General features: G+C 44.9%; 1 protein-coding gene across 1 annotated transcript in view; it reads left to right on the top strand.

Moving 5' to 3' along the window:
• SMAD3 (SMAD family member 3) overlaps positions 1–17149 on the top strand; it is a 52953-nt gene that overhangs the window by 27934 nt on the left and 7870 nt on the right. Inside the window, exons 2-5 of the mRNA XM_075575388.1 lie at positions 8477–8670; positions 9407–9541; positions 10421–10492; positions 10604–10654. Of these exons, the coding sequence (XP_075431503.1) occupies positions 8477–8670; positions 9407–9541; positions 10421–10492; positions 10604–10654 (452 nt within the window). The remainder of the gene's footprint in view (positions 1–8476; positions 8671–9406; positions 9542–10420; positions 10493–10603; positions 10655–17149) is intronic.

Consider the following 17149-nt stretch of genomic DNA (forward strand, 5'->3'; position numbering starts at 1 on the left):
GGCACCAGCTGAATCTCCCAGGGAGGGAGGTGCGATTGCTCATATCCTGTGTTTAGAGAAGAGAATGGTTGTTTTTTTCTGCGGCTGTTTTCTGAGGCTTGTGTGGGTGTTGAGAACCAAAGGCTTACTCAGGGGAACTCTCCCTAACCCCCTCACCTACACCGGATGAGCAGCCAGCACTTTCAGTCATATGTGGGCTGTGTAAGTCCAGCAGCATCGGTACATCTTTCCAAACCACTTCTGTGCGTTACTCACCACATTGTGAAATACGGACACACCGGGCCTTTCTCTGTCTCCGTGCCCAGCACGGCTCTGTGTATTATACACCTTCTTTCACAGAGACTTCTTGCTTCCTCTTTTTTTGTAGGATACTTTTGTAGGTTGCAGACCTGCCTAAGACACGTGAATTTGCTCACAAGTGATCTTTTTATTTGCTATATGCAATACGGTGGAGGTTTCTTGTTGCCTTTTTCACCCATCGTAACTTAAAACGTGTGTGTGTGTGTGTGTGTGTGTGTGTGTGTGTGTGTGTGTGTGTGTGTGTGTGTGTGTGTGTGTGTGTGTGTGTGTGTGTATTAAAAAAAACCACAAGACGTAGCGCTGGATAGTTAAATTTAAATATAAGTGACTACATTTGCAAAAATGCATAGTGATACATGACTAGAATAAATATACTCTACTAATGTAAATTAATGTGCAAAATTAGTGGGTTGAACCTAAAAAACAGTAATAAAATTAAATGCAAGTGAATAGTGTCACATGAAATCCAAAAAGGAAAAGTCCAACCAGTTCCACGAGATGGTTCAGAGAGGCAGAGTCGGTTCCAATCAAACAGGTCCTTTTGAAGCACTTTGCAGCTTCTAAAAGGGGTGTTGCCACCCACGCAAATACCTAAGAACAAAAAGAAGCGCAGGCTCCATAGCATATAACTGTGTATAAAATTGGGGGAATGGATTAATGACAAGCCGTCCCAAAGAATTGCACTTACAGGATATTAAAAGAACCGATACATTGGAGAGAAATCTCTATTATGGGAGTCGTCAACAGGGGTGGAGGGGTCCATGAAAGGATGGGTGCAGCGGAGTGCTGGATTATGGCCACCTATAGCTCCTGCCACGAGCGGACGTGGCCCCACAGCGTCTCACAGATGCCTCAGTTTAGTCTCGCACATCAGTGTTGACGTATCGGCTGTATAAGAAATCGGCCGGTTGAGACTGCTGGAAACACTGGACCTCCTTGCACACATCCGCACGTGATTTCGTCACGGCACGTGACTTCATCAGGGGTACCTGTAAGTGCAATTCTTTGGGACTGCTTTTCATAAATTTTATACAGTTATATGCTATGGAGCCTGCTCTTCTTTTTGTGTGTGTGTACATACATACATTGTGAAATATAGGACACTGCAGATAAGAGCATCACGTGTAAAATGTAAGGCTAGTCCGACATGATCGTCTAGTGTTTTTCAACACCGGTTCTTAAAGGGTTCCCTGCCATTTTCAGGTTATTTGAAAATTGGACCAAATACAGAAGAATTTAATATGCATCTGATCTCAGACGCGCTATTAGAGAGGGTTGGGGTTCCTTACAATGCATTTGATCTCAGACCCGTTATTACAGAGGGTCGGGGTTCCTTACAATGCATTTGATCTCAGACACGCTATTAGAGAGGGTTCGGGTTCCTCATAATTTCACAATATAATTATTTCCTTAACCAAAAAAGGTTAAACACTGGCCTTATGACTGTGCTAGACTACTTCTATAAATACTCAATACTACTAAAGCCCCAGCTCCCTCTTTAGATACAAGCGGCTTGTGCAAGCAGTCACCGAACATACATACATACATACATACATACATACATACATACATACATACATACATACTGCTACATTCTTACTAAATCCAATCTTCATTACGCTATCACAGTTTGTGGAGCATTGTAACCATGGACTGGAGGAATGTTAAACAGGAGACAGGGATACTATAAACACTTAGATTGTAGGCAAACGATGCACGCCGATTTCTGCTTTCTTTCCCATAACCTTGATGGGCCTCAATCACTCCCCACATTCCAGCAGCAACAGGCCTCAATCATGCAAGCTTCATCCATATGAAATCTGCCTGAGCAAGAGAAGGCGGCATCACAGGCATATCCAAGCTGCAAACCATGGCAATATCCGACAGATGGTTTCTTTAAATAAATAAATCAGTTCTGTAGTATAAGATAATACTTTAATAAATCTCTCTTTTTTTAAATTCAACCCGTAGTGCCATTTTTAATTTGTTTTTAATATACTGAGCATCCTTTTTGATTTCTGTAGCAGGTTTAGCACCACCTCCCCAGCAGTGCAAGATCTTTGCAACACTTTCCTGTTTGTGATTATGTGTTGCCAATGTTCCCAGCAGTTTGAGCTGCAAACTGTAACAATAGATAATGTTACCTTAGTAGTATGAGAATACATTGTAGCTGCTGTTACACTGACTGAAGGACGGGCTTAACCTGTAATGCAGTCATTAGTGAACACCTGAATTGCCTCTTTAAATAGAGATATTGGACTGGTCATTAATTCAATTAACCCCTCCATTACCAGAGACCCAGTCTGGAATGTCTTGTATCAAAAGTGCAGTTTCATCCTATCACAAGTTATCGATTTATTCAAATTGCATATGAAGTGTAAAGAATTTTCTATCTTAATCCTGTGTGTTTTTTACAGCGAGTGAACTGCGTTCATTTAATTTCCCCAAATAATATATAATATTTTTAAGGAATTGGGGTACAATGCACACAACGGCCTTGGACAAAATGGTTATTGAATCTCTCAGAGCTGTAACTCATTTCTTTGCCTCTGAATGGGTTAAATGGAAGGTGAAGCACTCACATTTTTTTTCCCTGTGGGATTCCCCAAAACGTGATGTTGAATGCAAGAAGATAACACCACAGGAAAAGTGAGCTTAAACTCACCCCCCCTCCCCCCCCTCTCTGCACACAGAGGAAATGAGTCATCAAGGGAGGGGGGGGGGGAATGCTCGCTCAATGCTGCAGCGGGTAATGTAGGATAATAGCAAGCAATGTGTTTAGGCCTGCAGAGCATTACAACACATCAGCAGTGTTAAAAATCCCACCTGTTAGCTCATTCACGTGTCTCAGACAGGTCAGCAACTCTGCTCTTCCCCATTATCTCTTCGCATACACCGCTTCCACTGCAGCCAGGGATTCTGGGTAATGAGCACTCGGTGTCACCTTTTTTTTTGTTTCTTATCCATTTTAACATGGGGCCCTAATAAGTTTTATACCTGCCGCGTTAATACAGTTTATCAGCACAGCTTGGGACAAAGAAGTGCAGAGCCGGGAACCCTACTCACAGACAGCCGTTTCTTACCTTTTTGGGTCTCGTCGGTGTGAGGATACTTTTAACACACGGCTGCTTCGGGTCTACAACGCGGCCGCCCTCCAGCGATTTGCTGCCGCGTGTAATTACCAGGACATTCGTTATAAAGAGTTGTGAGTTTGGGGTTTGTTTCATGGAGACGGGGGCTGGCAGCTTCGGGTCTGTCCCTTGCACTTTTACACAAGCGCAGAAGAGGAAACATTAACCGCGATTCACAAACCTCCGATAGAGGGCATCGGCGCCCAGTCTCCCGTCACGCGCGGGCAGGGTTGCTACCTCCTCCGGGTTTGACCCGGAGTAAGCGATCAGAACTGGGCTTTAAATATATTCATGCTGTGTAAAAAAAAAAGTAATGTCTGTATTTCCACCTCCTGTAATAATTGCCTTAAGATAAGCATTTCAGAGCAAGAATCCCCCTCCCCAGAAGCGCCTAAACTCCTATAAAGTCCAGATCTCTCTGCGAAGAACGTCACGTTAACCTCCCGAACACGTAATATGTCAAACGCATCTATCTCCTGAGCAAAGCAGCAGATTGCCAAAGTAAAAAACGTTTTGTAAAGGCAAAAAACCCCAACAACAATCCCTGCGGACTGCTGCACTAAGCCTGCGCTTATAGTGCCGGCGACGCAAATTCGCCCAAAAGCATTGCCGCCGCCGCTCGCGCTTATAGTGCACGCGAAAGCGACGGAGCGACGCCGCCGTCACGAAAACCCGCCGCCGGCAAAATTTGATTTTCCAAGGGCCGTCGCGTCACGTGACGGCCCTTGAACAAATCAAACTGCGGGAATCCCGCGATGCGGCCGACCGGCGAAACATAACTTGCGACGGGTGACATCACCCATCGTTTCGCCGTCAGCGGCACTATAGGCAAAGCCTAAGGAAGGAAAGGAGGAAAGATAAGGATTAACCCTTTTGCCTGAAGATCCTGAGCTGCAAACAACCTTCCTTTTCCAATTGACGATCTTGTGACTGTCCCCTTCCCAAGCGGTTACCTGATCAGTACACCTTGTTAATAGGTTCCAGTTTATTTTCTGATATTCGGAAGTCTTTCGTTGCAGACATTTCTTGAGCGGTTTATTTGATGCACAAGATCTTTCCGGAGCCCCGGAGGAAGGCCAGGGAACTAGTTACTGGTGGTTTTGGAAGCAAGGATGTTTTCTATTGTAGAATATTCCAAGAAAATAAAAAGTAATGAGCGGCCTTCACGCTTTTTAATTCACAGTATTAGTCCATTACTGTGTTCTTCTGGGCCACCTGAAATGCTTCCCTATTTTAGCAAATATTTCAACTTACGGGTGTGGGAAAAGCCTGACCCATATATAGATCCATGTTTATATATCATATCCGGGAGAAGGAGTGGCTCGGTGAGTAAAGACACTGACTGGCACGGAGTGTGGAGCAGGTGGAACCTGGTTCAATTCCCGGTGTCGGCTCCTTGTGACCTTGGGCAAGTCACTTTATCTCCCTGTGCCTCAGGCACCAAAAACATAGATTGTAAGCTCTGCGGGGCAGGGATCTGTGTCTTCAAAATGTCTCTGTAAAGCGCTGCGTAAAACTCGCAGCGCTATACAAGAACAGGCTATTATAATATATAATATAAATCCCACTAAGACTCAGACCTTCGCAGATTCTGAGGGGATACAAGAATATATATATATATTTAACACCGTTCTGGTTCCTGTATCGGAGTTACTGTTTGTGTTTTAGCGAAGGGGAGGGTTTAATGCAGCGAGAGGACGGACAAACGCCCGCAGTTTGGCTGCTAACAAACCCAGAGATTGCCGCACTCCGAACCTAACAATGTGATCGTTCTTTCCTTGTATAGTGCTGGCAGAATGTGCAGTACAAACAACCTGCAGAATCGCCTGTTCCACAGAGCTTACAGTCTAAATGTTTGGCCTGGTGTATATGGAGGTGGCTGGCCCAGGGTGACAAGGAGATGGCGATGGAGTTGTATTTGTGGCCACTTCAAATATAGTGCAGTTATCAATAGTAATTCCCTGAAGGCCGAGGCACAGACTACACCACTTTAATAGAAGTCGCTGGACAATACGGACATGGTGTTCTGTATTCAGTATCTCTCTGCTCTGCAATCCTATCACAGAGAAATACATTGTAACCCCGCAGAGCAGAAGGGGATTCCAGTCTGCACAGCTGCCTTTAAAAAAAACAATGCAATCCGCACAATGATCAGTAATTGGATAAGTTGCCGATCGATTTTGTTCTCCTGTGATCGATCCGCGAAGATTTGGCGCCCGCGCGGGGGGGGTTCACTAAATGGCTGCAGAGGCGTATTGACTCAGTATCTGTGACTTTGTAAATGGTTGCTATAGAAACAAATAAGGCTTGTTACATTATAATACATTAAAAATGCCATTCGGCGTTTAAAAAAAAAAACCAAAACAAATGCTACACGTATTTTTTTCATAGTACGGAACTGATTTATTTAAAAAAAAGAAAAATACACACGTAGGATATTGCTTGGTCGGCAGCTTTAACCCCTTTCAGTCTGCAGGTAATACATAAGTGATAGATGTAATAAAAGAACTGGGTACACCATGCTCAAGAAGAAGTATTCAGAGCAGGGGTGGCCATCTCCAGCCCTCAAGGGCCACCAACAGGTCAGGTTTTAAGGATATCCCTGCTTCAGCACAGTGAACCAGCCACATGTGCTGAAGCCAGGATATCCTTAAAAGCTGACCTGTTGGCGGCCTGGAATTTGCCCCCCTCCTCCCCCCCCTCTGGATATAGTCTCTCATCTAGGTATTCCCCAGGCTCAAGTAATGGGTAAGGCTTGGGTAAATAAACACCTACCCGGGCCCTATAACAAACGTAATCGCCGTACCTCCCGTGACGAAGCCGGGATCTCCGCTGTGTGCTTGTCCTCTGCTATATCCGCTTATGGGCCGGTATGATCGAGCCCGCCAGCCTCCGGTTATAGGATCCAGCAAAGTTTGCAACAGTGGGAGAAAAATCAGCACCAGCTGATGGATGCACGGGAACCCCGATTTGTAAATATGTAAAATATATATATATATATATATATATATATATATATATATATATATATATATATATATATATATGTATTTAAGTTATGGTGAGTAAAAAAAGTGACAAAAACCCTCCACAGCAAAGCATATAGCAAATGGAAATATTACTGTATGCTCATTTGCATGTCTTAGGCAGGTCTGCAACCCCGCCTTTCCCCATTATCACCCAGCACACAGCACTTCCACTGCAGCAAGGGATTCTGGGAAATGACATGCAAATGAGCACACAGTGTCACCTTTTGCTTCAAACCCATTTTTAACATGGTTCCCTATAGGCTTAAGCTTGCTGCATGGTCACAGCTTTGAACACAGCCAGGGTTAAGATGCATAGCCAGAAAACCCACCCCCAGAAAGCCGTTTCGACCTTAATGGGTCTCATCAGTGTGGGGTTGGTTAACTGGGTATGCAGAGAAGCAATGAGGATGGGGTTTACCATACTTAGTTAAGTTATGGTGAGTAAAAAAAGTGACAAAAACCCTCCACAGCAAAGCATATAGCAAATGGAAATACAACTGTATGCTCATTCGCATGTCTTAGACAGGTCGGCAACCCTGCCTTTCACCATTATCACCCAGCACTTCCACTTCCATCTTAATCCTGGCTGTGCTCAAAGCTGTGACCATGCAGCAAGCTTAAGCCTATAGGGAACCATGTTAAAATGGTTTTTGAAGCAAAAAGTGGCACTGTGTGCTCATTTGCATGTCATTTCCCAGAATCCCTTGCAGTGGAAGTGCTGTGTGCTGGGTGATAATGGTGAAAGGTGGGGTTGCAGACCTGACTAAGACATGCAAATGAGCATACAGTTGTATTTCCATTTGATAGATAGATATTTCTATCTATATCTATATATCTATATCATAAATCCAGGCACGAGAACTCCTACGCGTTTCACCCCCCAATGGAAAGAACTCATCACACTTGGAAACCTCTCGCTGACAAAGAGGCCTGAAGTGCAAAGCAATGGCCATACGCAAGGGAATGCAATATCAAGCTGCTTTGGCAGTGAAGGTGTTAAGAGTCCAATATTTGAAAATGCACGCCCTCTCTTTTTAATTCCCCCGTTGGCATGAAAGGCTTAAACTGCATGCGGATCCTGTAACCGTCTCTGGGCATCTTCCTCCTCATATCCATGCTGGTTTATTTTCTCATGTCAGACGTACAGTATGTATGTATGTATGTATGTATGTATGTATGTATGTATGTATACAAATGGGGATAAACCAGCGGAAACAGATACAGAAGAGCCCTGATCCTGAAAGCTTACACTCAAGAGCAGGGGTTCTCAATGCCAGTCCTAAAGACCACCACAACAGGTCACGTTTTCAGGATAACCCTGCTTCAGCACAGCTGGTGCAGTCTTTGACTGAGCCACATGTGCTGAAGCTGGGATATCCTGAAAACTGGACCTGCTGTGGGGGTCTTGAGGACTGGAGTTCCCCACCCCTGATCTAGAGGGAATAAGGGGCAATGTTGAAACAAAAAGGTAAAGTGGCTGCTCGTTGTGGTACGGAGTGTGCCTCGGGACGGAGTGTGCCTCGGGACGGAGTGTGCCTCGGGGCGGAGTGTGCCTCGGGGCGGAGTGTGCCTCGGGGCGGAGTGTGCCTCGGGGCGGAGTGTGCCTCGGGGCGGAGTGTGCCTCGGGGCGGAGTGTGCCTCGGGGCGGCGTGTGCCTCGGGACGGAGTGTGCCTCGGGACGGAGTGTGCCTCGGGACGGAGTGTGGTCCAGCTGATAGCTGATCCCATTAAGGTTTTGAGGGTGGAGATGTTGGGGGTTGTTGGCTAGCGTGGAGGTCAGTCCAGCCGCACAGCTGACCCCAATAACTATATTAATTAGGGGAAGGGGATAGAGAGGATGCAGTCCAATATATTTTATTATCGTACCCAATAAAGGTTATATTTTACATCAGTCACTATCCGATTGGCAAGAGTGCCAGTCTATAGGGGCCCTGTTCTTGTTTCGGCAAGTTTGTGTTCTTCGGTCCCAATAACTGGTAAGAATTGGTATAACACGATGCGCCCCTCTCCTCGCAGGTCCCTGGATGGGCGTCTCCAGGTGTCTCACAGGAAGGGTCTGCCCCACGTCATATACTGCCGCCTGTGGAGGTGGCCGGACCTGCACAGCCACCACGAGCTGAGAGCCATGGAGATGTGCGAATACGCCTTCAACATGAAGAAGGACGAAGTGTGTGTGAATCCGTATCACTACCAGCGAGTGGAGACGCCAGGTACAGCCTCCTGTAACCGCACCAGCCAGGGCCCAAACCAAACGTCCCATGGGGGCTGCGCTGAAGCAGCGACGTCCAGGGGGTATGGGAGCGGTTATATAGAGCAATGGCATTATAGGGAGGGGTTATATGGGGCAATTGGAGAAGTTATAGGGAGCGACGATATGGAGCAATATGGGGAGTTGTAGTAAGGGATTATATGGAACAATATGAGTTGTAGGGAGGGTTATATAGGATAATAGAATTTGTAAGGGGCGGATATGGAGCAAATTGTAGAGAGGGGTAATAAGAGGAGTTATAGGGAGGGGTTATATGGGGCAATAGAACTTATAGGGGGCGGTTATGGGGCAATAATACGAGTTGTAGGGAGGGGTTATATGGAACAATAGGAAGAGGTATATGGAGTAATCGGGGGTGTTGTAGCGGTTATATAGGGTAATAGTAGGGGTTATATGGGGCAATAGGAGTTATAGGGAGGGGTTTTATGGGGCAATAGAAGTTGTAGGGGGTGGTTATATGCAGCAGTTTTAGGGAGGAATTATACAGGGGTAATAGGGGGAGTTATTGGAAACCGTTGTATGGTGTAATAGGGAGCAGCTATAGAACGAGAACCTTTATGGAAGTTACGTGACCCAGGTGTAGAATTTACCACTTTCAGTAACTTGTGGAGCATCTTGTGCAGGACTTTCTCTCGCTGTTTCCTGTTATTAGTAATTGTTCTTGCCCCCGCTGCTAGTTCTCCCTCCGGTGCTGGTCCCGCGACACACAGAGATTCCCGCAGAATTCCCGCCCCTTGATGATTACAGTCATTCCATCCCAGAAAACACCAATTTCCCAGCAGGCATTGAGCCGCAAATGAACTACATTCCAGGTTAGTCTTATACTGAAAAACATGGGGGGGCAAAACATGATATGGTATCTACGCCAGGGGGGCTCGACACCAGGCTTCAACCCCCCCCCCCCGCCCTCCAACAGGTCAGGTTTTCAGCACAGGTGGCTCGATCAGAGGCTCAGCCTTTGACTGAGCCTCTGATTGAGCCACCTGTGCTGAAGCTGGGATATCCTGAAAACCTGACCTGTTTGGGGGGGCTTGAGGACCCCCCATCTCTATATAACCCCTGATCTACAGTGATTCCTTCCTTTCTTCAGGCTGTGCAAATCCTGAGGCGTATTTTAGGTTTTCTGGAAAAAAACCTATATCAATATTTCAATGTAAATATAAATGAGCTAGCTTTCTCTTATACAAAATTGTTGGTGGTTTTTCTCAGCTGAGGCGATGTTTATTAAATAAGAAAGTTCTCTCTCTCTCATTCGCCCTCTCTCTCGTTCTCGTTCGCCCTCTCTCTCGTTCTCGTTCGCCCTCTCTCGTTCTCGTTCGCCCTCTCTCTCTCGTTCTCGTTCGCCCTCTCTCTCGTTCTCGTTCGCCCTCTCTCTCGTTCTCGTTCGCCCTCTCTCTCGTTCTCGTTCGCCCTCTCTCTCGTTCTCGTTCGCCCTCTCTCTCGTTCTCGTTCGCCCTCTCTCTCTCGTTCTCGTTCGCCCTCTCTCTCGTTCTCGTTCGCCCTCTCTCTCGTTCTCGTTCGCCCTCTCTCTCGTTCTCGTTCGCCCTCTCTCTCGTTCGCCCTCTCTCTCTCGTTCCCGTTCGCCTTCTCTCTCTCGTTCCCGTTCGCCCTCTCTCTCTCGTTCCCGTTCGCCCTCTCTCGTTCTCGTTCCATTCCCGGTGATATTAATGGGGAATTTTGCGTTTCTTCAGAAACTCCTCCCCCGGGTTATCTGAGCGAAGATGGAGACACCAGTGACCAGATGAATCACAGCATGGATGCAGGTGGGTACAGGAGGAGATGGGGGAGCTCGAGTGGGCGGGGGGGGGGCTTCATAGAGTTGACGTTTTGCTGCGTGGATTAGGGTTTTAATATCCTGTATTATTGCTTTTCAGGTTCACCAAATCTCTCGCCAAATCCCATGTCGCCTGCTCACAATACCATGGGTAAGTATGACTCCTAAGCAAAGTATGGGCTCCCAACCTATACAACCAGTGCTACATTAATGTTACTCTCCTGTTACTCTCCTGTTACTCTCCTGTTACTCTCGGATAAGAGAGAGGAGGACAGATGCAAAGAGAAAACAGACACACTGTTTTTAGGAGATGTATATTTATTAGTACGTTTGTGATAATATTTTTAACTAATAGTACAAAAATAGGTGGAATATTAGTGTAGTTACTTTGTTACCCTATTAAAAATGTGGCAGTGGTGGCTGATTTTTGTTATTTTTTTGGGTGGTACAGAACTGTACGTAAGAGTAACTGCCGGCTTAGTACACAGGAGATGCAGCTGCTAGTATGTAATTCCTTAATTTGTGTTACTGTAACAATGAAATACGCTGCAGAGTATCTGCCTAATATTGAGGTCTCTCCGCTGAACCAAAGTATTTATTTGAGAGGTAGAAGATTTATTTATTTTGGCCCCAAACGTGGTCTCTCTTTCCAATTCTCTAGTTCTGATTTACTAGGGGAACACAACAATGCCACAGTGATCCCATTTTACTAATTTACAGGATCCCCCCCCCCCCCTCCCAAGCTGAACTGCATTATTTTTAGCTCCAGGGACAACCCCCCACCCCCCCCCCATTCCTAGTGTTGTAGGGGGATTTAAATGGGCGTCCAGCAGGAAGCTGGAACTGATGATATCGGGGTTCCCTGTTGGCCTGCTGTTTGGCTGCCATTTTCTTTTCTCTTGGACGGATATTTAAATCTAGTAACTTTACCAGGAAGTATCGGGAGACACGGGGGGTCCCCAGAGCTGTCAAATTAAGTTTAGCTGCGGGGACCACGCTGGTTCCCATACTGTAAAAAAGAGGGGGTATAAAATGGAGTAGGGGTGATTGCTGGCTTAAACATTTGAGCTCTTTCGCCTTGGTTTTACGTGAAACCAACTTTAATTTAGGACAGAGGTGAATTAGAGAGAGAAGTGGCCCCCAGTTAGATAAATCCATTTGTAAGAGCCCCTCTCCCTTGAGTTGGACAGTGTCTTGCTGATCATTACATCTCTGCAGAACACAGCTGACGTTAATATTTTTGTTACAAAAACTCAACTCAAAGTTTCCTTTCTGCCCAGACACAAAAGGAGGAGCCGGAGACCTCCGTCTTTCAGAAAAAGTCCTGTTAAAACCCAAGTGTGTGCTAAAGTACCGACTGCTGGTAGTATACACATACTGTACAAAATGTATCCCCGAGAAAATTCCACTTAATCCCCTTTTCCTGCTCCGTCAAACAATTTGCAGAGTTTTAACTTTAAAAGTGCAACAATTCAGTAACACTGCATTTGTTTAAAAAACACATTTTCCCTTGAGGAAGAGTTGATCTAATTTACATTCGGGTACAAGAAATAGTAACGACTGTCACAGGACTGAGGTTTGATTTTGTTGTTTCCCGGAGGGCTTCACAGTTCTAGAAGTGCTCATGTGACATCTCAAGGCTGGAATCTTATCCGCACGTCTCCAAGACACAGAAAGACACATCAATATTGTTACCCAACTGTAAATAAATGGATTTCCCCCCCGCGCTCGAACACGGTGTAAGAGTTTTAGGATTTAGTCGAATCCGTGGTCTTGTATATTTCAGGCCAACCATTATATTTGGACACCACCCTATCTCCCTTAATAGTGTTCACACCTCTTCATGGCCCAGGTTCCCCTGTGTTAGGATACTTTTATTAATGGTGGACACTGGTCACCTGGAGATTTGCCAATGACAGGCCCAAGGTTGCACTGAGGCTGCAGAGAAGAGGAGAGAAGAGGAGGAGAGAAGAGGAGGAGAGAAGAGGAGGAGAGAAGAGGAGGAGAGAGGAGGAGGAAGAGATATAGATTATAGAGAGAGAGAGAGAGAGATAGAGAGAGAGATAGAGAGAGAGATATAGGGCCTTATGCAGAGAGGAACGTAATTTAATGTGAAAACGGCAAGAAAATAGCCACAGAATTGGAGCAAGTTATGGTCGTATGCAGAAAGCTGCGTTACCTAATTTTTCTGATGAGATTCAAAATTGCCAAGTTTTTCTGGCTAGATTGAACTCACTATAATATAGGGCAGAATGGCGAGTTGCAGTGCATCTATGCTACCTGCATACCACCCTATTTTAACATGGCGAATTTACCAATCTCTCCACGTGTTTGGCAATTTTTAAAGTAAAGAAACCTGCTGTGGAGAATTTTATGAATCTCTCCATGTTCTCTGCAGGAGAAGCATCTCTGGGAAGTATTTTCTCCAAAATATGGTGCTATTTCCCTTCTCTATCCTCTCTGCATAAGCCCCATAGAGAGAGAGATATAGGGCCTTATGCAGAGAGGAACGTTATTTAATGTGAAAACGGCAAGAAAATAGCCACAGAATTGGAGCAAGTTATGGTCGTATGCAGAAAGCTGCGTTACCTAATTTTTCTGATGAGATTCAAAATTGCCAAGTTTTTCTGGCTAGATTGAACTCACTATAATATAGGGCAGAATGGCGAGTTGCAGTGCATCTATGCTACCTGCATACCACCCTATTTTAACATGGCGAATTTACCAATCTCTCCACGTGTTTGGCAATTTTTAAAGTAAAGAAACCTGCTGTGGAGAATTTTATGAATCTCTCCATGTTCTCTGCAGGAGAAGCTTCTCTGGGAAGTATTTTCTCCAAAATATGGTGCTATTTCCCTTCTCTATCCTCTCTGCATAAGCCCCATAGAGAGAGATAGAGAGAGATATAGTGATTGATTGATTCTAGTGGCTATGCCCACAAACTTGAACCTGGAAGTAAACATCATGTAGCCATTAAACTTGCAGTCTTCAGTGTCCTCACACGTCGGCTCTGTCGGGCCCTTCGAATCCATTCTTTCTACATATGTCACATTTAACTGCTAGAGACAGACTACTTAAGGTTAAGTGCAGCCCCTGCCATAAAACTTACACAGCCGTACAAATCTGGCTCCGAATCCAGTGTTTTGATGCCAGAACGTGTCATGCTTTGGCTGACTCCAGCGATGATAAGTCTGTGAGAGATGTCAAATAAAACACCGCAAAGTTACCGGGGGAACTGGGACCTGGATCCGGGAGAAATAAAACCCCATTGTTCGTGTTATTGTCATGAAAACGCTCGTGTCTGAAGCCTTCCCGTTCTGCTGCTGCTGCCGCCGAGCTCTTTACAACACCATACATGTTATCAGTTCCGTCTCCGCGCCTCTGGCTTTGTCACTCAGTCTCACCATCTGTTACTTCTTTGTCGTCATACAAGCGCCGATGCCAACTTCTGATCTTACTCAAATCCTGTGGGTCCAATCTGAGCCATGAGCACAACTGCGCTTCGGTATATGTCGGCATTCTATGGGTAAATGTTAACCCATTCTCTGCCGGAGAGGCCAACACAGCCTTATTTGCTGCAGGGAGAGAGAGTAGTTAGAACAGGGAACCTAACGGGTCACCATCTAGTTGTACTAATAATTTAATAGTATTATTAACCTTATCCCTGCCAGGTGAGGCTGCAATACTTTACACACATACGCATGTGTATATATACATGTAAAGCAAATGTGTTGCAGTGATGGGGTTAATATTAATGCAATAAAATAATTATCTGCATCTGGATAATGAGTATTTAGTCCCTTGTACCAACCACTTTTCCTCTATACAGAGAATTAAGGTGTTAATGATTTGTATGAAAGGGAAGTGTAATTTCATATACATGATGTTCAGAAAAAAGGGTCCCTTTTTTATTTTTCGTCGTATCTTGCAGTAAAATAACAATGTTCATGAAAAATTTTAGCAATGAAAGATCTGTCACAGGAGATTATTACATTTTAAGGATTTGATAATCTAATAAATATTCTTTGGAATTGGTGACGGCGCGATGACCTCATCAAGCGCATAGTTACAAGATGGTGTTCAGCAAAGAAGATAAGCGCGTTACAAAGCGCTGGAGACGAAGCAAGAATTATGGTCCAAAACACGGACAGAAAATGTTTCTTGATAAAGCGGACTGAAAAAACGAATTTGTATTGTTCAGGAGAGTGAGCAGCTGGTTCAGCGCGTCACCAATCATGCATTGGACACTGGCGTTCTCGTCTGCGGGCGTTTCAGTAGAAGGAGAGGATTTTGAACGGACAGAATACATCCTTGAGCAGAATGCAAGAGGCGAACAGGTGTATAGTGAAAAATTAGGACTGAGATGTAAGGAGGGACAGGGGAGTGTATAACTTTAAAAGAGAGAAGAAGAATAAGTAATACAGGATTTAATAGGAAGCCAGGAGAGGGATTTCAGCAGGAGAAACGCAGAGCCAGATTTAGTAGAGAGTGACGTGATTCTAGGAGCAGCGTTTAGGATAGATTGTATGGGACACAGGTGAGAGGCAGGAAGGCCGGACAGCAGGAGGTTACAGAGAATAAGGGAATGTGTTAGAGTTTTAGCAGTGGAGCGACCATAAAAGATGTATCTTTGAAATGTTACGGAGGCATGCAGGTTCTTTGTTATCTTGGTGAGAGGGCTGTTTCAGTGGAGTGAGCAGTGCGGAAGCCAGATTGTAGAGGTAATAGGAGTTAAGAAAATAGAACAAGTGAGAGAAAGTGCAAGAACCGTGAGAGAAGTCCCAAAGTGGACCGAAACGTTTACTTTGATATAATAAACGTGTTGAACTGTATTCAGCATCCTGTGAGTGTGTCTCACTCTCTCTTTCTTTCCCTCTGTATATTAGATCCCCAAAAATCCCTTTATTTACCTAGATAGCCCTAACATACACACACACATACACACACATACACACACACACACACACACACAGACCCATACACACACATACACACACATACATACACACACACACACACACACACACACACACACGTATAAGAGGCACAGGGAGGTAAAGTAATTTGTTCAATATTACACAGAATAAGTAGAAGTGTCCGACATTGGATTTAAACCCTGAGGCAAATTAACATTTTAGCCACAATACTGTATCTCCTCCTTATTTGTATTACATAAGCATGCGTGTTTATAAAGCAAAGTGGATTGTCAGCGATTTTGTAAGAAAAATATATTACGCTAGTTCTGCATATTAAGATAAACAAGCCTCCTAAGAGCTCCTCCTGAATCCGGTGAAACTTGGACGGATGTTGGAGTGAGTTTAGCTCAGCAGGTTTTGGTTGGCGGGCGGCCAGTCCTGGATATATATAAAAGCCTGTCCTTATCAAAGAGGTTGCAGCCTTGTGGAAGTGAAATCATTCTCCGTTTCTGAAGAGAGAGAAAGTGCCTGGTCGGTCTTCAGAACAGCAAATCATTTCATTCACTGATTATACTTCTCATTGCTGCAAAGACTGAAAAATAGAAAGACAACCATTGTCTTGGAAATGCTCCAGTATGCATGTTGGAGTGTGTGCACAGTGCGGTGATCAGCTGTTTTATTGTTTAGTGGCTGTGCCAAATGTAAGACATTTTTGATACATTTCTGCAATGGATTAAGTTAAATCTGCAGAGACCCAGAGGTTTAGCAAACACCTAGAAAACTGGTATGAATGATATTGAGAAGCAGACGATCTGAAACATCCTATCATATGAATCCAGACATTTCACAAGTAACGCCTCCTCTTGAGCAGTACAATTATATCTTAACTGCTACTAACAAGCATCTACTTTGGGGATGGGTTTTCTTTGGGGTTATTAGTGTGGCCTGGTTTTAATAAATAAGCTACAACTTTCTGTTGTGCCCGTGTGATGTGTAGTTGTATTCATTTTGTATCTGTATATTATATATATTATATATTTGTATCTAAAACAAGAATCACCATGTTGAATTTGTTGTAACAGGAATGATATTGTTAACAATATCTGTTATCGGTAGGGAATGTTAGAGGTCAGGGAGGATGCTGGAGGTCATGGAGAATCGGGGAATATTAGAGGTCAGGGAGGATGCTGGAGGTCATGGAGAACCGGGGAATATTAGAGGTCAGGGAGGATGCTGGAGGTCATGGAGAATCGGGGAATATTAGAGGTCAGGGAGGATGCTGGAGGTCATGGAGAATCGGGGAATATTAGAGGTCAGGGAGGATGCTGGAGGTCAGGGAGAATCAGGGAATATTAGAGGTCAGGGAGGATGCTGGAGGTCATGGAGAATCTGGGAATATTAGGGGTCAGGGAGGATGCTGGAGGTCATGGAGAATCGGGGAATATTAGGGGTCAGGGAGGATGCTGGAGGTCATGGAGAATCGGGGAATATTAGAGGTCAGGGAGGATGCTGGAGGTCATGGAGAATCAGGGAATATTAGGGGTCAGGGAGGATGCTGGAGGTCATGGAGAATCGGGGAATATTAGAGGTCAGGGAGGATGCTGGAGGTCATGGAGAATCTGGGAATATTAGGGGTCAGGGAGGATGCTGGAGGTCAGGGAGAATCGGAATATTAGAGTTCAGGGAGGCTGTTAGAGGTCGGGGAATGTTAGTGGTCGGGAGTGGTATAG

The sequence above is a fragment of the Ascaphus truei genome, chromosome 18 (genome assembly GCF_040206685.1).
Source record: "Ascaphus truei isolate aAscTru1 chromosome 18, aAscTru1.hap1, whole genome shotgun sequence".
Lineage (NCBI taxonomy): Eukaryota > Metazoa > Chordata > Amphibia > Anura > Ascaphidae > Ascaphus > Ascaphus truei.